The sequence below is a fragment of the Cydia amplana genome, chromosome Z (genome assembly GCF_948474715.1).
Source record: "Cydia amplana chromosome Z, ilCydAmpl1.1, whole genome shotgun sequence".
In the NCBI taxonomy this organism is placed as follows: Eukaryota; Metazoa; Arthropoda; class Insecta; order Lepidoptera; family Tortricidae; genus Cydia; species Cydia amplana.
The window spans coordinates 30,229,357-30,254,265 of NC_086096.1; the positions used below are offsets into that span (position 1 = coordinate 30,229,357).

The following is a 24,909-nucleotide window of genomic DNA, read 5'->3' on the forward strand; positions in this document are numbered from 1 at the left end:
AACCGATTTAAAACACAGAGAAGGTACTCGTACAATGTAAAATTAAAAGCCATTATACTTATTTCTGTTAGGATTCCCCCGAACAACCAATTCATATTTTTAGCCCAATAACGAGAAAATGCGAAGATTAGATTTTGAAGCTGATTATAACGTAATTGACCTCGTTTTGTACCGACCTATTTCCTGATTAAATACTTTTACAATTCAAAGCGCGACAGGGGCCGCCGGTCAATTTAGGGTTAACCCAGGGGTGGGAGAATATGTGGAAATATGTGATCTCTCGGTATTTTTATTATAATTCCATTTCGATACCTCCATAACGATGGACATGAAAACACGTGCTCTCGCTGAGATTTATAAAAGCTTAGAACTGTGCAACTATTGCACCCGGATGATCGGGCTTTCGTTCACTGAGGCGGTGGCGAGTAGCGCGTGGGCGCGCGTGCGGAGCGGCGCGCTGTTCGCGGCGTCGGCGCTGGCCGTGCTGCTGCTGGTGGCGTGTGAGATCACCTACGTCGCCGGCCTCGTCGTCAATACCACGTCCGTCGCGGAGTTCGTGTCCAGCTTGCATATTGTTGGATACGGTACGATGGGTACGTCGCCGCTACGTAGCGTATTTTACGCTTTGGAAGGAGGGATATTATAAATATGTACCTACTTAGCTCGTTTTAGCTTAAGTTGTACGAGTTTCTATTACAGGCACGCTGACAGAGTGTCCAATACGTTTATTAACACTTGGCTAACTAGGTACCTATTATATTTGAAAGACATCTACATTGTTCATTTTATTTGTTTATACCTAGCATTAATTGTAATACCTATATGTAGTTGCAAAATAAATATAAATTTATTTGATTACAGGCTTATGTAAACTTCTTACTCTGTGGTTCAAACGACATACGTTTAGAAAATTGCTGGTTGACTTGGTAGAAATATGGCCGGTAACCTGCGAAGATGAGGAGGAAGACAAAATTAAGGAAGAAAGCTTAAGAGCACTTCGGTGGGGACAATCTTGTAAGAACTTGAACTATTTAACTGAAAAGTCTCCAGGATTTAATTAATGCTGACAAACATAATTTGGTTAGGGAACCCAATATTACGAATCACGGTGTCCTTGAGGCGAAACAGGAGCTGAGATTTAAATATTTTAGGTAAATATACCCGTCTCGCTAACGGAAGCGGCTCCTAAAACTAGTGCGATAAGGACAAGGCGAAAAATCCTGCGTAAAAATCTCAAAAATCGAGGTTTCGTACTCGACTGTTTCCTCCTCCAAAACTTAACCAATCGTAACCAAATTTGGAAATCTAAATGATTATGAAATTACCTGTGTCGGACCGTTTTGCTTTTTTGGCTAATTGATATCAGTTTTGAATACCACGCCTCTCATTGCGGCATAGTCAATTAGGCCATTTTGGCCATTTTTAAAGGGCTCTAGCGCCTTAAAAAACAAAAATATCAAAAAAAGTAAAACGGTCCGACACAGATATTGACAATATTAATCCATGTTGAAAAAATAATTGCTCTAGCTTCAAAATCCACGGAGGAAACAGTCGAGTACGTTTGTATGGAGAAATGACCACTCCTGTTGGCTCTTAATGAAAGCGATCGCTAAAGAAGAAAATTAAAAGTTGGTTTTCGTTGGACGTTTTTCGCATCGTAAAATATAAGTAATAATTAAAATATTTTACGATTAATACAGTTAGAAAAAGCCGATTAGTCTTTTTTGCGGGCGAGCCACTCCTGTGCTAGCCCGGCAGTCCCCGAACCCGTGGTCTGGAGGATTTATTTGTGTGATTCAGATATTTGTACCTGAGTTATGGATGTTTTTTATGTATTAAGTATTTGTACTAGTATATTATATATATACATACGTACTCAGACAACGATAAATATATATATATATATATATATATATATATGTACATATATATCGTTGTCTCAGTACTCTGAGTACCCACATAAGATAGAAGCGTATATTTTTCTATTACGAAAGCTAAAAGGCTGGGAATCCAACTGTTTATTGTTGTCTGTACATAGTAAATACGACCCAGGATTAGTCTACAGTATATAGGTAGTTACTGTAGGTAGATTATCCATAGTAGATTTCTTAATAGATTCTTTAGATCTAATTTATTAGGCAGCACACTTTTGAATTATTTTTCTCTTTATTAGGGTACACATTTTTCAACGTGTTTGGCGTTGTCATGTATAACATAACGCCTATAGGAGTTCATCTTTACCGGAAAATCCAATATCAGCCTTCGGATTTGGGCTATGTGTGGCACGCGACATATCCCTTTGATAAAACCAAGGATATTTATCACGAGTTTGTCTACGCGTTTGAAGTTTTTTCAGGTAAGTTGGATTGTTTTTATGACTGAAATATTATTCGACCTTTTTTATCACAGCGAGCGGAATTGGTAACAAATTTTGCACAAAAAATTATCTTGTATATCGGCAATATCATATTTGAGGGCAATTATCGAATTTTTTTTTAAACGTTAGTACAATCAATTAAAATTCAAAAACATGATAGGCGCGCAACCCCGAGCGGCGAGCACACATATCCATACGCTTATGAACTCTCAAATACTTGGCAGGTACATCAAGTGTTTGGGGCATGTTGAGCTCCGACATGATGTTCACGACGATGGCGAGCCACATCAGCATGCTGCTCCGCCTGCTGCAGGTGAAAGTGCGGCGAGTGGCCGCCGATGCGGACCCTGCGCGACACTCGCTTCATTATGTCGATTGCTACGGCGACATAGTGAAGCTTGTCAAAATCCATCAAAGGCTTATTAGGTAAAACAAGTTAGAAATACATATTGTAAGTAATATATTAAGGCATATCTTTCTTTCAAGGAACTCAATAGGCCTTGCTTCTGATTCAACTATAATAATTATTCATAAGTAAACGCTTTCATAGTGAATTTGACTAATCAGTTTGCTGCCGCGGTCAAGAGGACGAAGCAAAACGATAGCTCAAATTAATAAATTATTTTAAGTTATACTGGGTGTGCAAATGCAAAAAAATTAACTGTAGGTTGTACTCCTCATACTGACCAATTACTTTGTTCAGCGACTTTTAAAAATAACTGGGGGTTTTATTTTTAATACACTTTAAAGTTTATTCTTATACGCAATGCATTGCGAATTTTGTTATACAGTGTGTAAATCCAATACGGGCGAATATTTAAACGGTGGTTAGCATAGGACCTAAAAAGTATATTGAGATAGATTTTATTTAGAAATGCATTGAAAATTATAACCATACAAAATAATTCGGCCCGCAATGTAATACACCACACACGTTACGGGATACGAGCTTTTTAAAGTAACTGTCAACGCTTGTTGGCAGTTACTATGAAAAGCTCGTATCTCGTAATGTCATTATCATCTTGTTTCTTAATGTTTACAGTACATTGCTGCTCGGTACATGTGGAAAAAATTAATCACGGGGTCATAATTAAGTGTAACTTAAAAAAACATCTTAATTAATGATAAGACGGGTAAATTCTATATCTGGTTTAATTTATTGCCCGTATTTGACTTACACACTGTATTTAAATCATGTCAAGCAGCGTCAATCACAATGATAATGGCGTACATTATAAGTGTGCTATATAAGCTGTATGTGCACGCTGTTTTTAACCCTTCTGAGCTCCTCCAAAAAATAATGCTTCAACTGTTGTTTTTACCACCCGCGTGGCTGATTATTCTTCGCACAAGCTGATATACGGGGGCTGACCAGTCTGTATTAAAGAAACAAAGATTAGGGCCTAAGTCGAAAAATCATCTCATAAAATTCATACTATACTAATACGTTTGTTACAGTTACAGAAACGACTTGGAGGATACATTCTCATTTCTCAATCTAATTAACGTTCTGTTAAGTTCCGTTAACATATGCTGCGTCGTATTTGTCATCGTTGTAAGTTTTGAGTGCTCACGTATTCATAATGGAAACCAGATAAATATCTATGTAGACATTGATATTTTCTGTTATTTTAGCTTCTGGAGCCTTGGATGGACATGAGTAACAAATTATTTTTGGGAGCGGTGATGACTCAAGTTGGGATTCTTTGTTCTTACGCTGATGACGTATATCGAGCAGTAAGATATCATGTTGTGCATTTACTTAGACAATGGCTTATTTATATAATGGCTTGTATGTCGTAAGATGAATATGACCGCTCTTTTATGTTTGTATTTTCTAAGCTGCAACCAACTATGTGCATAATACGAGTATATGAACCTAATAATGTATACTGGCCGTTGGTATTGATTGGAGGTCTCATTTACATAATTAGTCCCTGCACTTCAAAATGCCTAGGATCTCTTCTTTCTCTCTCTCTGTCTCTGTCTATCCATCCGTCTGTCAAAAGGCTCCGTTAACGATTTTAGAGCCAAAATGTAAAATTGATAGATTTAGTCGTTGAAATTGTACTCCTTTTGTTACGTAATATCTAAATAACAAGTATTGGTTTCTATTAACACGTCTTCTCATCTTGCCTTTTAATAATAAGGTCCCGAGCGTGCGTCACCGGCAATATATGACAAAAAGGGGCAGTTTTTAAAAATTCATCAAAAAATTATAGTTATAAATTATAAAAAAATATGTATAAGATCAGTTTCAGGAAATGTTGTAGATTATTTAAGTATCAAAATTACGTTGAAATTAAGTCGATTTTCACGAAAAATGTTCACTTGTTTTGAAGTAATTTTTGGTGAAAATTGATTTTGTCTAACTTTCATTTACTCTTGTTCCATATCATATAACAAAAATGTAGTCTATGCAAGTTGGAGTACAGGATATGTGTAATATAAAATTACTATTTTTAGCAGTCCAAACTTTACGAAATTTACAAATAAGATCGACTAAATCAGTGCTTTACGCGCGTTTACCTAAACGTCGATCAGAAAAAAAAATCATTACTAATTTAGTCAGTCAGTTTTCAAAAAAATTATCTATACAAATGCAAGATAAGAAGACGTGCTAATAGATACCAGTACTTGTTATTTCTATTACGTAACAAAAGGTGTACAATTTCATCGACTAAATCTATCAATTTTACATTTTTGAGACTAAAATCGATACCGGCCTCTTAAATTCAAGAACGCAAAAACTTATTGAGTCAGCGAGGTCCCTTGAAGCTATAAAAACTCTAACTTCCAATTTAATGCAATAATAACTTTTTGAATCGTAACAATTTTAGTTGTTTTTATAATTTTTATCATTATCCGTGTCTATTTCTGATTTAACATGAAAAAAAAAATTTGCATCCGCGTGCCGTTATTAAATTGTATTATGCTACGCGCTGAAAAAATACAGGATTGGTCCACAGTATTCATTTACAAAAGGTAGGCCATGTGCAACGAATCTTCCTAGAGTAGTACATATATTGATGGGCGTTTTTCTCGGACGTGTATGCACATCTAAGAAACACCTCACACTAGCGTCTCCCGAGCGTCGGCGTCTAGTCAACTCTATGGCTGCTGGTCGACGCAACGCAATTGCGCAGCGACGTTATTTTTCCATAGCACTGACTACACGCAGACGCTCAAAAGACGCGTATAGGGTGGCCCTAACACTACACACATTTACATGGGTCGACAACATTTTGAGAATAGCTAACCACAGTGAAAATTAAGGAGCCGCAAGTATTATCTTCCGTGGTCTATGAAATCTAACTGTTAATCTCTTGAGTGACTTGTTATGAAGAACTTTAATGGTACCTTCAAAGAGTTCACGCGGCAGGCAAATCGACCACTGACATCACAGCCATAATTAAAACAACTATACTATACTATGAAGAATAAAATGAGTATTGTGTGTTAGGCAACACGGTATTTGGTAGCTGCCTTCAATGACACATTTAAAAATCCACCCCGTAGGTATGTATTTGTGACGTCCATTTCGGTTCAGCGAAAGGATTACGGCATCCACAGAGTGCGCGGAAAGTACGTGTATATAAATTGTATTATTTACAGAGCGTGGGTGTAGCGGACGCGGTGTACGAGAGCGGTTGGTGGGCCGCCAACGGGCGCGCGCGCTTGGCACTTCTCGTCCTGATGCAAAGGTACACTACTCGCCCCCCCCCCCCCGCTCCCGCCCTACTAAATATCTATTTAACAATCTTCAGAACCCGTAGAAAGAAGACGCTGACTCTGACGCTGATACGATAACAGTAACAGTCACATTTTCAAACATTTGTAGAACATTTTGTTGGGTACTGTACTTTTCCCTAAAATATCGACATCTACAACTCAGCAATAGGGCGTTGTTTTTTTTTTGTTGTCCCCTACACTTTTTTTTTCAAATTTGGGATTTTTTATGTTATTTCTACTCAGAATCACGAGCTCTTTCTATCATAATAGGAGAAAAAAAGTGTTCTAAGGTTTTTATTTCCATTACGTCACCATTTTTCATAGACTTTGTATGGCGGTCGCGGAATGGAAAGATCGAAAAATGTATGGAAATTTTGGGACACTTTTTTTCTCCTATTAGGATAGAAAGAGCTCGTGATGCTGAGTAGAAATAACATAAAAATCCCAAATTTGAAAAAAAAAGTGTAGGGGACAACAAAAAAAAACGCCCAATAGTGAAAACAATTCTTACGAGACCAGACTCTGCTTTGTTTTATCATAAAAGAGTTCCTACGATCGCCTTTGTGGTTGCAAGAATGTATTCAGAAACAGCATGATGATGATGATGATGTATCATAGAGAGCTTATAATATGTGTGTATAGATAAAGCATTGCATGTAACTGTTTATAATTTTTCATTCACTCACTTCGTTCGTTTCGTAAATCCACACTGGTATTTTAATGCCGTTCATTATGTAGCAGTCAAATATACTACTATATATAGTGGCATACGAGTATTGGCACGTTATTGGCCTTGTAAATAATAAACGTTCTTCCCAATGTCTGTAAATAGGTCCCCGGCACGAGTACGCCTACGATTAAACTCCCTTAATAAGATCAAAAGTACTTACGTTCCAAAAATAACAGCCGGTGTAAATTATTGACCTTAATAAGACCGCCTGTTGTTACCTAGTTATATATTTTCCTTTATTATTTCTTTATAATTTAACATGTAAGATGTAATAATTGCAACCTATTGGTGCAACAAAGAATATTAACTTAAGTATCATACAGAAGGTAGGTACTTATTCAAATTGGTCGTTACGAAATCATATAACTATCAGTACATACCTTTTAAGACGAAGTCACGGTACCTCGTCTCTATACAAACGTAAATATATACTTAGTCCCAATTTTACTTTCTGGATCTTAACACTATAGAAAATATTTTTACGCTATTTGATGTTAACTACCTACATCTATGTTTGATTATTAAAATTATTGAAAGATTTAGGAGTTTTTAAAATGTTGAAGGTATGGAATATGTTTTTCGCCTCTTAATTCTTAAAAAAAATCTTAAAATCCAAAGCTATGGTTAGTAAATTGTGTAAAAATATTTTCCATAATATCAATATCCAGAGAGGAAAATTGAGACTACGTTTGTAAGGAAAGCGGCTGTTCACTATCCTCTATGCTAGGTGACCTAAACGAGACGTTAGTCATGTAAACGTTAACGAAAATGAACGTGATTGACTAGGACGTTATTATTTCACGGATTAGCAAAGTAATAATTTTGTTTTTAACTAATATAGAAACAATAACCAAGTCCCTATAGCTTTTTAAGATTTCTTGATTCGTTTCTGTTTTCAGATCTCAAAGGCCGTTATATTTCACAGCTCTGAAGTTTGGTCCGATTACAATGGCAACCTATCGTTCTGTAAGTACATGTTTTAAATATCTTTCTTTTTCCCCAGCGACTGGACTTGCACTTTGTGAGCGTTCCGCTTTCATGAAGCCATTGCATTAACGTAATATGAGCGAAAAATATAGAGCCGGCCAAGTGCGAGTCAAAATCGCGCACGAAGGCTTCCGTACCATTACGCAATAAACGGAAAAAAATCGTTTGTTGTATGGGAGCCACACTTCAATATTTATTTTGTTTTTAGTATTTGTTGTTATAGTGGCAACAGAAATATATCATCTGTGAAAATATCAACTGTGTATCACGGTTCATGAGTTGCAGCCTGGTGACAGACAAATAGACACACGGACAGCGGAGTCTTAGTAATAGGGTCCCGTTTTTACCCTTTGGGTACGGAACCCTAAAAACGAGTAAAACTGTTGATGCCCAAGAGCATTACAACATTTAACAACATTATCAAAATAACCTCGTCAGCTTCAGTCAAGTGTGTGGAAAAATGAAGAGCTACGTGTGCGTGTTCTTATCTTAATGGGTGGGCATAATTCTTTATGCAGGGTGACGAGAGACCATTTCTGTGCCGACTTGCCTTTGAGAAATCCACTAAGTGGTAACAAAATAAGGCTAGTTTCTACTCGCATGGCTAAATCAGCAATAGCTGCGACGACGACACCATCGTTATTGTCAGAGGGCCTACCGCGAACGACGTTCGACGTGTTGCCTCTCTGTCGCACTTGTAAATTCGTACATAAGTGTGTGTGTGTGACAGGGAGGCAACACGTCGAACGTGGTTCGCGGTAGGCCCACAGATCCCGTTTAAGTGTCCCTGTTAGGGAAGTGGAATATACCTACTTAGATAACCAAGGGCACGTATATTTCCCATGCAGCTCATATTTGACTTAAGACAACTTTTAGGACACCAAAATGAAGGTGTATACCGTGTTTCCAGCATATTATCTCTCATTCTCAGAATAACCACAAAACCTTTTATATTAATGGGTTAACGGGCCATTTTACCTATCGACCACCATGCTGCCGTGCTTAGCATAAAGATCAGTAACTCATTTTAAAAAGTTATTCAATTGTATACTTTGTACTTGTACGATATATTCTACAATTGAAAGATATTTCAAAGTGCTAAGCGCGGCGGCATGTACTCGTAAGTAAATATGTATTATACGAAATATTTTACATACCTACTAGTTATGTTAGAGTCAATTTTTGTGTCAAATTTCAAAGAGATCCGTACTAAATAATAAAATATAAATAAGTAAAGACACACACAAAAATAGAAACGAGTGAAGCAGCCGTCCCTAAGCCTGAGCCGACTGGGTCTTAGTGCAAATCCAGCACTGGTCTATTTAAGGCGCTACGCGCCGTTTTTGGCCCTAAACTCTTACTTTCTAGAGTATATATCTTCTTAACGGTTCGACAAAAAATTATGAAAAAAATATATATGAATCTACGTTTTATGTACAACATTTGTAACGTTTGACTTTTTTCCTGTGACTTATAATTTTTCGAAAAAAGGAATATTACGAGATGCCGTTTTGCGACTAACTTTGCCTATTTCTACTAAACGGTTTATTCGATTAAAGTTATTTTTAAACTAAAATAAATGTTTTAACCGACACTACAAATGCAACGTCGAATAATGTTAATTAATCATTTTTTTTAATGAAATCGAATATTTTTCAACATTTTGTGCGAATGTAGCTGGAAAAAGGCGTGGCCGGCAGTCGTTTGCTAGCTTTGAGACGAGGAGGCTGTGTCGCTCGTCGCTCCGTGCCTTCCTTGTATTCTGCATGCTTGTGCTGAGCCCAAGTGCAATAAAATTGGAGTTATTGTGGCCAAAGATTAAATAACTGCAGAAAGTTGATTTGGTTGTGACGCGCTTTAGCGCGCGCAACACGGTGTTTCGCAGCCTATTATTACAAACCTAATGACAATATTTCCACTTATGTTTGAGAAAGCTTCATTTGCCGACGAACATGCGCCGACATATTGCCATTAAAATATAACGTTTTTAATAAAGTTCGATTCCTAAAAAAGAATAATTATGTAATTGATCAACATTGGCAACTTATGTTGTAGGTATATACTATACACCGCGGGATTTAATAATCCGAAAGATTTAAACCAACGATTTTAGAGCCTACTTAATTAGAGTATATAAAGTTATATAACATATAGTCCAAAAACCCATAATTTAAGAGATATTAATTATTTAAAACAAATCACAAGTTAAAAAATCTCAATTCTAATATGCGGATTAGACTCTCGCGCGAGTCACGAGACGAGCCGCGAGCCGCGCCACGAGACGCGGGTCCACCGCTTACACTCGCGTTCGGCTTGTCATTCGGTTATAAACCTTATGCCGTGCCGTTAGTGTTTAAATTATATTAGCTCGACGAGCTTGCGAGCCACGAGACAAGCCGCGAGCCCACCGCTTACACTCGCGTCTCGTGGCGCGGCTCGCGGCTCGTCTCGTGGCTCGCGCGAGAGTCTAATTCGCCTATAACACACCCTAACGCGTGACGTAGCCACCAACTAATTTTACACGCAGACGCACTAACTGCATGGTTATTACCAGTGATCGGGGATTTCTATGCCACACCGCGGGATATCAAATCGAAATGGTAATATGGATACGCCACTTGGCCCGCGATAGGGACAAAACTGTTCGAAAAGTAAACGCTATTTCGGTGTTGGTAAGTCGTTTATAAAATAAAGGACTGTAAAAAACATGGGTCTCGACTCGGTCGTTGAAAGGCAATGCAAAACTGATAAGGTAATGCGAGCTTAGTGGTTTTATTGATATATTCAATTGATCTGTAATCAAATTTTCAATTATTAATATTAATAATATATGCAATGCATGATTAATTGATTAACAGTAACATGCCAAAACACTCTCCTATATCGCACACGAATCCCGGATTCCCGCGGCATATCCATACTAGCATAAAAATTGAGATCATTCACCCCAAGTGGCATAGAAATCCCCGATCACTGGTTATTACTTATTACTCTTATTAGCCAGTTTGGTATCTATCCTACAAAAAGGTTTCACTACCGAAATTTTGTTCTGTTCTCAATCGAAAGAGTGAAAACTATTTACTTTCACGATAACTGGCTGATAGTTTGAAATTGATGTCACTAAAATGACATTTTTGACGCAAGATAAAATCTTAAAAATTTGATTGACTGTAATAAATAAAATACGCCATACCGCATTATCCTCCGGCTCATTTAGCGCATATTCACATTGTGTACGGATTTGGAAACCCGAAGAACTATATGGTTCCGGCACGACGGACCCACTTCAGCCTAGAAGTTCGTAAATTGACTAGACGAACAATACCCTGAGGGGTGGATTGGCCGTGGAAGCAACGTCCTAACCTGGCCCGCCCGGTCACCCGACTTAACACCATTGGTTTTTTTTCTATGGGGAACTCGAAAGATAAGGAATACTCAACACCAGTGAACTCTGGAGAAGAATTATTAAGAATTCAAACGGCTTCCGAAGAAATAAAGAACACTTTTGTAAACCTAAATAATGGAATCCGTTTAAAATTAAATCTTTGTGCTGAAAACGGTGGTACACACTTCGAAAACCTAATTCATTAAATTAATAAAAAGCGTAATTGTTAGCATCAGGATTCAACAAGAATATGCTAGTGATTCTGAGTTGGAAGAACCCAAAAAGATCATAATCTATGAAAATCAGATATTGAATATATTTTTTTAAAACGTTGATAAAGTAATTTATGGATAATACTGAATATCTGGGGGAGTATGAGTAATAGTAGGAAAAAGCGTGACAGCAACACTCCGATAAAAGATAATTTTAGATATTAGACAAATTAAAACAAAAAACCTTAGTAGGTAATAAACACATTAAAAAATTATTGCATAGAGTATCATTCTATGGATGCTAACTATGTAAACAAAAGTTGCTAGTAAATTCATGCATTCATCAAGTTTGATTACATATACATAGTTAGCAAGTTTCATAGAATGGCACTCTATACCAATACGACGGTTATGTCAATTACACAAACGTGCACGGTGCGTAACGGGATGGGTTAGTAATATATAATAATAATATAATTTTATTTGGCGTATTAAGCGGGACGCGAGTCGTATTAACCGTGAAATGTAATTTACGACCTCCACTAAATGCATGATCTACTGATACTCAAACAAAAAAATACATATCTGCAAACAAAAGATTATACGAGTATAGCGCCAACTGCGCGCCTCTGGACTGTATCTTATTCTTTGAACCGCGTGGCGCAGCGATACAAAATTCACGTACGATCGCAGCGAGCGGGGTAAGCGGGTGGTGCGGGTACAGAGCGCTTAGCTCCGCCCAGACGCTCAAGGGCATTGGGCCTACCGATCGTCATCTTAACTCTGTATGGCATTTGCAATTACAAAGTGTGGCAGTGTCAAATTTATATGAGAACATGACGATTTATTTTGTTCAATTGAAATCGGTGCTGTTAGATTAGACGGAACGATAGTCCACTGTGAACAAATGCAAGTACTTTTAAAATTAAATAAATAATTACAATGTTTTTTGTTTCAGATAATAACGAATTCTTATTCTTATTTTACTCTTTTATACACGGTTTATAGAAGTGATTAATATAAGATATTGTAAGTTACCACGACACTTTAATTTATTAACCCACGAGTAGCTACTTGTTAGTGAATGTAGATCAAGTCTAACTCAATAGAATTAATAAATAGTAAAAAAGAGCTTTGTTTTACTTATCTTTATTTTATATACCTGTACCTAATTAAGTGAGACAGTGTAAAAAAGAATGGGTCCTTTTATTACTTAATATAATTCTAGATGTTACCTTTTGTGAATAGCTCAGAGCTATATACTAAAATACATACTAATAAAAACTAAAATACATCACTAGGTACGTAATAAACGAACACAGGCAATTCAACCTCTAGACATAGCATAGTCGCGCTACCCCCTCTGCCACACATACGTGTCTTTGAACGGACCAATCACGGCACGGGATTGGTCCCCCCGCACCCCCGTATTTTTGGCAGCATCGGTTTCATGAAAGAATTGGCCTAAGCTCAGTCTAGAGGTTGGATTGTCAGTGTAAACGAAAAGCCGCGAAGTATTGTTTATTTCGTGGTTTCTGCCTCGTGCTTTTTTTGAAGTGAAAACTTCTTTATCGGCGCTGTGCACTTTTTGAGGTGGGGAAAAAATGTTAAACTCGAGACAGCGTAAGACGATCACGTGACCGTAAGACGGACACGTGACTGATCGAAAAACTGTTACATGTAATGTCATTGGGTTTTTCTTTATTGATTTAAATGCCATCTAGTGAGTATCTAACTGGTATTAATATAACTCGAATACTAACAATGATGTGCTTAGGGGTTTCAAATAATTAACGCTAATGCTAGATGGCGTTAACCTCAATTATACATAGTACATTTTGCACTAGTCATTGAGTTTTCACTTCTGCCGGCACTCCCTGAGTGCAACCCGTTGTTTTTTTTAATGTCATCTGTTTTAATAATTTCTATTATGCTATTTTATTACTTAAATGCTAAACAATTTATTAAACAATTTATATGTAGCTTAATTACCGTAGGTACTGGTATTATACTTATTATACGAGTAGAAAAATACATTCCCTGCAAAAATCTCTGAAATAATCAAGAGATCGTAGTTATAATATGATTTTTATGGATGCGAAAGTCGGTACTAAACCTGGTTCTGTTATAACATTTTAATGCTCGCAGCAAATAAGAAATTTATGACATCATTTTTAATTAAATTCTCATACTCTGCAATAAATGGATGCTGGTGTCGGCAAGGGGAATTTATTTATTTGGGAGGAGAGCGAAATTATGCCATCGTATAGCGTGGGTCGCACTGGGCAAGGACTCTCCTGATTTACGATGGGACGTTAATATTGCAGGGGTAGAAAAACGTTAGTGTCGGGTGATTACCACAAGTGTGTGTACAACTGTACATTCGCCGTCAAATATATCGGAACGGCCGAAGAATTCACAAATATCCGAACAAAGCCTCTATTATCAGGACGGTAAAGTGCATGTTCAGATACTTTGAGTACCTTGGCCGCTTCGAAATATCTGATGGTGACTGAACGTGTACCCATGGCTTCTATCCAAATAATATTAATTTATAACTTATGCTTCGCTTTATGAGTTCACGGCAAATCCGACTAAATGGGACTGTGTTATTATTTTGCTAATAATCTAATAATCTATTTACGAGTAAGTATTTTACTTAACAGCGAAAGTACCTAGTGGTGGGTTTACATACAATTTTAATAATTATTTTTTTCCTGGGTGGTCCAAGACAATTCCTTAACTTTAATTACAGCCCCAGTGAACTAGAACTTGGCCCTCATATAGATAGGTATATATCAATTATTTTGCCGACGAAGTCATAAACGACGCATTCCTTTCTTAATGTTGAACTTGGCTCTCATTTCACATTTTTATGTTTTTGATGAATATCATTACTTTTTGCACAGACATTATTAGTACGCATCATAGTTGATTTTTGTATAGTTGATAAGTACACGTGTATTTCTGAAGTATTCAACTAAATGCTAACTAAACTATTAGGTAAATACTCTATTCAACAGCATAATTAATATATACATACTTGTAAATGATATGGAAATGGTGATACATATTTGTAAAACCTGCAAAATTGTTAACTTTAACAAATCACAATCACCTTAAAGGATGACTTTTTAATTACTCTGGGTCTTTGATACTTGGCAAGCCTTGTAAATTGTCCGAGGGCTTTTATTGGCCCGCCAATTTATTCGCAACCTAAATTAAACGATAATAGACTTTTGGCCAACGGATTACGAACTTTGACACATGACGTATAAGTTAGGTGGTCTGTAAATCTAGGCGGCGTGATAAATGCGTCGGCTCGATTCGATTTACAGCCGCGGTTACTGGGTAGATTTAACCGTCAATTGCTTTGTCCATAAATTTTAAAAAGGTAACATACGAATGTATGACGCTTACGGCTTACCCGAATAAATTCTGCTAGTAACCTATCTAGATAAATATAAGGATTAGTCCGGACCAAACTTATGGTGCACTAGAGGTTCGCTTCATTTGTTGTAGGTGGATGGTGATATCCCTATAAACCTATTATAAGTTAAGCAGTTTCATTTTATCAAGATAATTATTCTACGTGCTACTACAAGCTTTTTCTAAAGATATCATTTTTTTACCAAAACATGTTTAGTTCTGTTTCATCATTATTTATTTTTCCATAAAATCTACTCAAATGTTAAATATTTGAAAAATATTTTATGAATTAGATATACTAAAAGCAAGCCATTAAATTAGGGATGTTGTTCGTTGTAAGCGGGTTAATAAAAACGCACCGTTTGCGTCTGACAGGCCCTCGGGTGGCTAGCCTCCGGCTCATTTGAGGCGGCCGCAATTAATGCTAAACTCAATCTGAACCAGGATAATGGTAAAGTTATGGGCGTACAGCTGACTGATGTAAATAAGTATTAGAAAAATAGCCAAACATCATATTTACAAATATACCCAAAACGCTATCAGTAAACTAGATAGGTAAGTATATTAATTGTAGATCATGAGCAGGCAATTAGCACCTATACATGTATTCCTATCCTTATATATGACACCGTAAGATTGTGAACCCGTTAGTTTATAATCTAACGTAGGTTAGGTTAGATTATAATCTCCCTACCCTCAGTTTATAATGTAACTAGCGAGATTATAATATAACTAGTGTTTACAATTTTACGGTGACATATTATATTTATTTTGCTAAACAGATAAATACTTAAATACATATAGCAATAATTGGCAACATCTTCAGCGAAATTAAATGGTCTTAATTCTGCCGGTTTAATATAATTGTCACCACAGAGAGGGTTGAACGATAATTTTGTAATCTGAGCGGAGGCGAGCCAGTTGATGGTGCCTTCCATTATCTAAACGGCCAATCTGGAGTTTTAATTAAATTTTCTGCCTGGTGCAGGGCGATGTTTAAAAAAATGAGCACCTTTTATAATCCCACTTGCCTCTTTAAAGCTGGAATATTACACGTAGCGCTGTGGATACATATCTGTAGCGTAAGGCTGTGCCTAACGAAGCCGAACAAACACACAAAGACAAGACCTGCATAACTAGGTACATACATATTAATTTACCAATTAAGAGCAGTTTCTACAATTAATGCCATATTGTAGTCACTTATTCTAGCTCTGCAATATCCACATACGTATTAATTTATTCAGTAAGCATACAAAAACATTAACCTATAAAACTTAAAAACTAAAACTAAAAATAAGTAAAACTAATCTTAAAATAAATAACTAAAAACTAAATATACCCCTGCGGCATGGTGCCGTAAATGCTGGCAGCATTTCCTCGCTGTATTGCAATACTTAATCTTTGTGCGAGGAAGCTGCCAGCTCTACGATCACTAGTAGATTATATATTATTTTTTTCTCTATGACAATACAAACGTTGTCCTCTCGGGATATTTTTACTATCCCACCAAAAACATTTTCATGTAAAATGTTGCCAAGACGAAACCATAAGGCTCGCACTGACAAAAAGTTATCAGATCTCTTGTAGAGCCTAGCTTCTTACTCTACAAGCCCTAACTTCACAGACTCTACACCTTAGTCAAAATATGTGGCTTGACCGTTTCGTCACATGGGCGTGAGGTGAAAAATGTATTCACTATTCATTATTTTTTATTATAAAATAGTTCTTGTGGTGGTGGCTTATGACAATCTTCCATCCCCTAATTTAAAGGGTTGCGGGTGATTTACTACTAAAAATCCTGAAATACGTACCTGGGGGCATCTTTTATACAATCTGCTTTTTACTGGATTCCCCATACAAACTTCAACCCCCTTTTTCCCCTAATGCCTTTTTCCACCCCTTTTCACCCTTACGGGGTGATTTTGGGGTTGAAAACTTATTCTATATCCTTCCCCATAACAATAACTATCTACATACCAAATTTCAACGAACCCGGTTCAGCAGCGGTTATTGATTCCCATACATAATTCCACCCCCCTTTTCACCCCCTTAGGGGCTAAAAATTTAATTTTTTTGAATTTTTTTGTTGTTTGTGGACTAATACTATCTTACATACCAAATTTCAGCTTCCTAGGACATCAGGAAGTACCCTAGAGGTTTTGATGAGTAAGTCAGTGACGAAATCGGGGTTTTTTAGACATGAATAAAATCTAAAGTATAAGAGCTATGCAATTGAACATTTTTATGCTTAATAAGTTTACTATTGACATCATATCCCGAGAGTTTTGTTCATCTGATATAATTCAAACCCAAGTTATGAGGGTTCAAAAAAACGACGAAGCGCTTCGAGAAAAGGTAGGTAGTGCCCTTGCGCTTCGCTTTGCTCGTCTTGGCGGGGGCACGGCAGATGAACGAACGACGAAGGGGTCGTTTGATTTTTACCGAGTTTAGTTATTTTAAGACTTAGGAGCTTTTAAGTAATACTATGGAATTTGTTTTGCGCTCATATCTTCTATTTCACTATATAGTATAAAACAAAGTCGCTTCCCTGTCTGTCTGTCTGTATGTATGCTTAGATCTTTAAAACTACGCAACGGATTATGATGCGGTTTTTTTAATAGATAGAGTGATTCAAGAGGAAAGTTTATGTAAAATTTGTTGTATTTGAAGCCGGGGCGGGTCGCTAGTATGTTATAAAACAAAGTCGCCCGCCGCGTCTGTTTGTATGTATATTCGCGATAAACTCAAAAACTACTGAACGGATTTTCATGCGGCTTTCACCTATCAATAGAGTGATTCTTGAGAAAGGTTTAGGTGTATAATTTGTTAAAGGTAACCCGTGCGAAGCCGGGGCGAGTCGCTAGTTTTTTACAACAACTCGAAAAAAGTCGAAACGAATGGTTATAGCTATGGTGAATATGCAACCAAAGTCAATATCTAGGGAGGAGGATAACCGGAGGATGTTTGGAGAAACCGTCCACTACCGTCTTAATGACGCTGCAAAAATTATTATTATAACTGTAATTATTATAACTGTAAGTAATAAAAAAAAAATTCAATTCGAAGCTATCAAAACGATGTGTAATATATTATATTGGCGCAACCAATATAAAGTTAATCCCAAGATATTCCTTAATTATTCCTTAAAAAACCTGTGCGTGATCTCTTGACAAAAGAGTATGGTATAAAATAGAGAGTAACTCGGCTTTTAGCTTTTAAACTTGGCCTGTCCCGGTTACTCGTGTTTGTAGAATCGAACGTTTCAAAGTAGGTAGCTTGTACGGCTGACCCTTGTCAAACGCGCGTAATCTATCACATTATGGATGGAATACCTACTCGTATATTATCTATAGGCATCACGTCGTGGGTGTTACGATTATTGTTTGAAACACAACCCTCGGAGAAGGCGCCGGGGTTTCAGAGCTTTTACCAAATTTAATGTGACATGACACGAATGTATATTGTGATGCTCAAATATTATATCTACACTACATTTAACGAGCTGACAGTGAACTAATCTAGGTACGCTGAATAACGTTCCTAAAAATGCTGAGTTTATTTTATGGTGTATTTACTTAACAATCAGTGTATTTAAATATACCTACCAATAAATGTAAATGTATAGGTACGTGTTTATCAAATAAATCATTTATCAAAATGCTATCTATGTTATTAATAATTTTATATTTTTGTATTGTGACCTTAAACTTTTATGTTTGGCAATTTGCTGTAAACATAAGTAACGTACTCGTAAGTTGGTTATACTTAAATAAGTAAATAAAATAAAATCCATTCCTATTAAGAGTAATCACAAAATAAGTCTATTAATTCATCGCTTGAATATAAATATGGGAGTCGGATAGGTATTAAGGCACACTTGGTACATATTACTGATTTAGTTCCATAGCTCTTTAAACAATGTAGTACCTACCTACTTGTTTACTCGTACTTAATGATTGAATACATGGGTTGATAAATGTCGTACGTATAACGTACGGTTTCGTTAGAAGGTTGCTAAAGGGGAATTGTCCAGGCTAACATAACACTAGAATGGTACCAAGAAAAATAAAAAATGATTCGGCAGCGCAACCTGCAGTATATTGCAAAAATTTCACGGTAATACAAAGTGTTTACTTATTATTTATTTGCAAAAAAAGTCTTATTGTTAACCTTTGTGCAACTTTGTAAAATCAGTCAGTCGTTATCAGTGATCTATGTATGCTCGTAGTACGTGTTTTCATGATGGCACGTCGTTAACACCAGATTTATATTCACAATATTGTAACTTTATAGGAAATGCGTGTTGGTTCATCGGTTCAAATACATTATTTGTAAGCTAAGGCCCGTGTTCTTACATAATGCGCATGAAAACTGGTAAAATGTAAACAGCTATAGTATCATTTGTAAACAATTCGTAGAGTGGAAGTGCTATACGCAGGACGTAAAGTGCTGTAAAAAGTTGTTGATGTGTTTGTCGAGGGAATCCGAGTAAGTTTATGGCTAGTCCGTAGTTGCGATAACCCGCATGGGAGACGAGCCCAAGTTTGGTCTAAACTATTTGTAAAGCTATCCTACTAGGGTCAAGCTGAGAACTTACAAGTTCAACTAAATAAAAAGTTTAAACGTGGTGCATCGTACATTGTGGTATTTCGTGTTCTTGTAAGTGTGGAAAACTATCACTAAAAATGTTAAGGAACACGTATTTGAAAAGTTACGTTGAGTTGGGAAATACTATTTATCGTCTTTGTTCTTTCTAGACTCTAAATTTTTGTCTGTATTTAGTGCGATTGTATCCTCGGTAGTTTTGGTCATTCTAAAGTTAAAAGGTGGGCGGATTGAAATTGTGAAGTAAGTATTTTGGAACATAGAGCTCATACATATTTGTCGCGTAACAGACATAAATTGGTGGGTCGCACTTCACCTTCGTGGACGTTTATAAATATGTGTTCTTTTAAATATTGTATGTCTCAATAGTTGGGCTTGACAAGCTTTAAAAACACGATTACTACTTGTTACCAGTTAAATAATGTGTATCTTAAATAAATATAAAATTCCACACAAAATAAAACAGTTGATATCGATGTTATTAATTAACTAATTAAATAAGTAATAAAAATATAATTCGATTTAAATGTCCAATTAACAATAGCAAATAGGTATTTATCATTCCTTTATTTCACTAACTATGTATACCATATATCACAATATAACTCTTCCTAGAAATTTTGCTTGGTAAACAATATTAAAAAGTTAGTAGGTATACCTAGTTATTTAAGAAACATCGAATGGGCTACATATTTAAATAGCCTAACGGTGCGGTGATAGCCCCAGGCATAGAGTAATATAGTAAGACAAGAGTGCTCACTCCATACATCAGTTCAGACTATTAATTTCAGTGTCTACATCTAGCATCGAGTAGCGGAACTATCAGTACTGCTACTTGACAATAGATGTAGCACCGACCGGAAAGTCTTATCTCAACAGCATAAGACTTTCCGGTCGGTGCTACATCTATTGTCAAGTAGCAGTACTGATAGTTCCGCTACTCGATGCTAGATGCTAATAGTCTTTTTGGTACTAAAACTGATGTATGGAGTGAGCACTCTATGTATTTTTTTCTCTATGCCCCAGGATACGGTAACATTTATTCAAGAGTCGTTAAAATAAAACTTGGCAATTTAAATTGGCTCACTATTGTAATATACATATATCTATTGGATATATAACAAGTAAGTAGGGTATACACTTGTAATCCGCTCCAGGCAAGTTGCCGCTTGATTTTCGTTTAAAATCCCTCAACATGTTACATTCGCTAAACTCGTACCAACTTTGAGAAGTTGGTGGTTTTATTATTTTCACTGCTTTGAACTGCGGAAACTATAATATATGTAATTCTCACTTATAAATTAGGCAGTTGTTCGGCTTTTCCCTTAGAAAGAGTACTCGGTGACTGCGTGAACAGTGATTAATACGAGTAGGTATATACGCTTTCATTCAAGCGGGATATAAATTTACAGGTACATTTCTTGGGCGACAAAATAGTCGCTAGTCGCTTTCTTACCACTGATCGGTATGATATTATAGGGGTACTTTTCAGTTTTATAACAAGCTGAAATCAACTAATAAGAAATAAAATACCTATTTCAATCCTCTTATAAATATGATATGGTTTTTATAGTCCCGATATACACACAAACACACCTTAATATATTTTATTTAAGATACTGTATCAAAACAAAGTATGTATATTCGCGATAAACTCATAAACTATTGAACAGATTTTCATGCGGTTTTAACCTATCAATAGAGTCGCTAGTTGTTTAATAAAAAAGGAATTGTACCATAAAACGTGTTAGACTAATTATAATACGAGTACTTAACTACTCTGTAAACATTTTCTCTCGGTATCACATAATTTTTACATCTCAAACGTACCTATATTAAATCTTAACTCGTACTCGAGCCTGTAACTTTGCGAGTAATCATAAACACCAGGCGCTTCCTTTTTGTCTGAGTAATTTAATTCGGAGCGTGCCACCTGGCTGCCGTCACACGCGCAACTTGTCCTTATTTATAATCTGGATCTCCGTTAAATTGAAAACGAGGATTTGCTTTGAAACCATTCTTCTCTGGAAATATTATACAGTAGAGTTTTAATAACCTGGTACCACTTATCAACTTGTCACTGAGAATCAAAACGAAAACCACTTATACGCCACGCACGCACTAACGTCCTCGCAGGGAAAGACGTGGGGACGTCCACGAAAACCACGAACGTGTCATTATAACCGGACATTATTTCATGAAAATAGGATCCCACCAAAAACATTTTCATGTAAAATGTTGTAAAAAGTTATCAGATCTCTTTTAGAGCCAAGCTTCTAACTCTACAAGCCCTAACTTCACAAACTCTACACCTTAGTCAAAATATGTGGCTTGACCGTTTCGCTATTGTCACATGGACGTAAGGTGAAAAATGTATTCACTATTCATTATTTTTTTATAATACAATAGTTCTTGGAGTAACGAAACGGCCAAGCCACATATTTTGACTAAGGTGTAGAATTTGTGAAGTTAGGGCTTGTAGAGTTAGAAGCTTGGCTCTACAAGAGATCTGATAACTTTTTATCAGTGCGAGCCTTATGGTTTCGTCTTGGCAACATTTTACATGAAAATGTTTTTGGTGGGATTTCACTTCTTTTTGTAAGTTGCTTCCATCCCCTAATTTAAAGGGTTGCGCGTGTGATTTAAGGTACTATTAAAAATCCTGAAATACGTACCTCGGGGCATCTTTTATACAATCTGCTTTTTACTGATTCCCCATACAAACTTCAACCCTCCTTTTCCCCTAACGCCTTTTCCACCCCCTTTTCACCCTTACGGGGTGATTTTGGGGTTGAAAACTATTCAATGCCATTCCCCATTATAAAAACTATCTACATACCAAATTTCAACTAAATCGGTTCAGCGGTTATTGATTTCCCATACAAATTTCCACCCCCCCTTTCCCCCCCTTAGGGGCAAAAAATTTCAAGTTTTTGAATTATTTTGTTGTTTGTGTACTAATACTATCTTACATACCAAATTTCAGCTTCCTAGGACTTCAGGAAGTACCCTAGAGGTTTTGATGATCAACAGTGAGTGAGTGAGTCAGTGACGAAATTGGGGTATTTTAGATATGAATAAAATCTTAAGTATAAGAGCTATGCAATTGAAATTTTTTACGTTTAATAAGTCCACTATTGACATCATATCCCGAGAATTTTGTTTATCTGGCAGAATCCAAACCTAAGTTATGAGGGTTCAAAAAAACGACGAAGCGCTTCGAGAAAAGGTAGGTAGTGCCCTTGCGCTTCGCTTTGCTCGTCTTGGATTTATAAGTAAGCGGTTTGTCACTATAAGCGAAGTGAGTTTATCAGACTTTTTCACTAAGAATTTTATATGAAAACCAAACTTCGCACAGTTATTACGTCATAGTAAGCGGTTGGTCAGTATAGGCGGAGTCATAATAAACGGATTCCACTGTACATGTTTTATAATATACGGTATTTAGGCTGGACGTAGGACGTAGAAGTAGGATTAAGGATTATTATATTTAGCTCAATTTCCAATAGATCCTTCTTAGAAACTTCACATTAGCGATTGTACTTGTATATAGGCATTGCCAAGTGACCAGTGAGACTCCTATCCTGCGAACTGGGCCTTTTATATATATTTTGGCCCCTAAATGTTAACATCTACGAGTAACCGGAGAACAGGCAAGGAAGTAATACAACTTCTCGAACACAAAGCCATTAAACGTAAACAGAGGCAAAAATAAATAGTTCTTTATCTACTACAAACTGGTGTTCATACTGAGAATATTTTTTATTATTGTAGTGATAAACTCGGGTAAGGTATGTTTGTCTTTTTAGGTACCTGCCCTACTTGTAACGTAGAGCCTCTTGTTTTCGGGGGCAGTTACCCGATCTGACCCTGTTTTCTTGCTTTATACTAATATATAGGTTACAGTGAAATGGATAGATTCATAAATTAAACAAATATAGGTACATAGGTTCTTTTAAGTATGTTATTACGTAAATATAACTACATTTTATTTTTATCAGTAAGTTAAATGTGTAAGTACTAAGTGTCTTTTGCGAGCCGCTACATACGTAAAATTCCAGTTCGTCTAGAGTCTAGACAATAGACTCATCGAATACCGAGAGCATTAAGTTTTTCAAAGTTCTAACACCGAGGGCTGAAATGTGAATTTTGCCAAAGTGTGACTGCACTTCAATGTAACATAAACCTGTGTAAGAGATATCCCCGAAGCTTTCAAGTGTTTAAGCTTCAGCTATTGGAACTAATACGGTTCAGAATACAGGTTCAGTTTGTGAAGGGGCATCTAAACGTCTCGGTTCGTATTTTCAATATTAATACGTCGTCTAAGCAAGGTGAAGGACCCTTAAAATGGGACTCCTAAAATGATAGGTGTGGCTTAATATATGTTATATTTGCCCGTTTATTATGCAATGAAAGTTGATTGTAGGTATTTGACGAGCCTTTGTGCATGAAATTTACAGCCAGTGAATAATGATAGACGCGTCTAACCAACCAAAAGGCTACAGCCAAAACGTCTGCGGTCTAATGCTTAAATATTATAGCGTTCGCGCGTCACCCAATCGCAAAGCGCAACTAAAACTAAAACCGTAGTCATCAGGTCCATTTTTTGAGTGTGTTTTTTCGACATTTGTATGGCTTATTTGTTTTTTGGAAAAATATGTTCATAATGATTATGTCAGGAAGGGTTTTTAACAACAAAAAAATGTAGTGTACAACGCACCACTCTACTTTTTATTGTTAGCTAGATATAGATATGAAATATCAACATTTATATGGCACTATTATTGTTTTGTAAGTATACAGCCATTTGTTGACATTTACATGGCACGTTATCGATATTGTATGGCAGTATTAAAAAATTTATGGCACTATACAGACATTTGTAAGGCACTGACGACATTTGTATCGCACCATTCCGACATTTGTATGGCAGTACCGAAATTTTTTATTTGTATAGCATTATGTGCACCAGTGCTTCATTAGTTGAATATTCCTTTAACAAATATTAGCTAACAAGTCGCCGAAATTACGCTGCTATGTCGAACGGAACGCAGACTGCAGTGCGCCACGATTTGCATTCTCATTAGAATACTTGTCTTAACACCCTTCAACGTTAATGTAGGTAATATCTAGGCAAATATTCCCACAATATTATTTAAATGTTCCTTTATCGCACTGAATTCGAAACAAAACTACGCTAAATTACCGTGACACAAAAAGTACAATACTTTTATTGTCAATTTAGTTTTCAGTTAAGTCACGTACAAATAAACCGCACATAATTTGCGCAAATAGTCTGTGAATACAGGTAAGTACCAATTTTCAACAACAAACAAGGGAGCAAATATCTCTTTGTTTGCCTTTCAATCAAAATTCTTCTTTAATAATAGGCTTCTGTTGAAGATAGTTATAAATATTGACGACTAGCTGAATAACAAACAACTCAGGT

General features: G+C 36.4%; 1 protein-coding gene across 1 annotated transcript; it reads left to right on the forward strand.

The window, feature by feature from the left end:
- The first annotated feature begins 288 nt into the window (after positions 1-288).
- Positions 289-12,482, forward strand: LOC134661130 (odorant receptor 4-like). The gene is made up of 9 exons (XM_063517082.1): positions 289-593; positions 862-1,014; positions 2,174-2,356; positions 2,602-2,803; positions 3,836-3,932; positions 4,013-4,114; positions 5,993-6,081; positions 7,739-7,805; positions 12,382-12,482. Exons 1-9 carry the CDS (start codon positions 323-325, stop codon positions 12,439-12,441), a joined length of 1,224 nt encoding a protein of 407 aa, XP_063373152.1. The 5' UTR covers positions 289-322; the 3' UTR covers positions 12,442-12,482.
- The last annotated feature ends 12,427 nt before the right edge of the window (positions 12,483-24,909 follow it).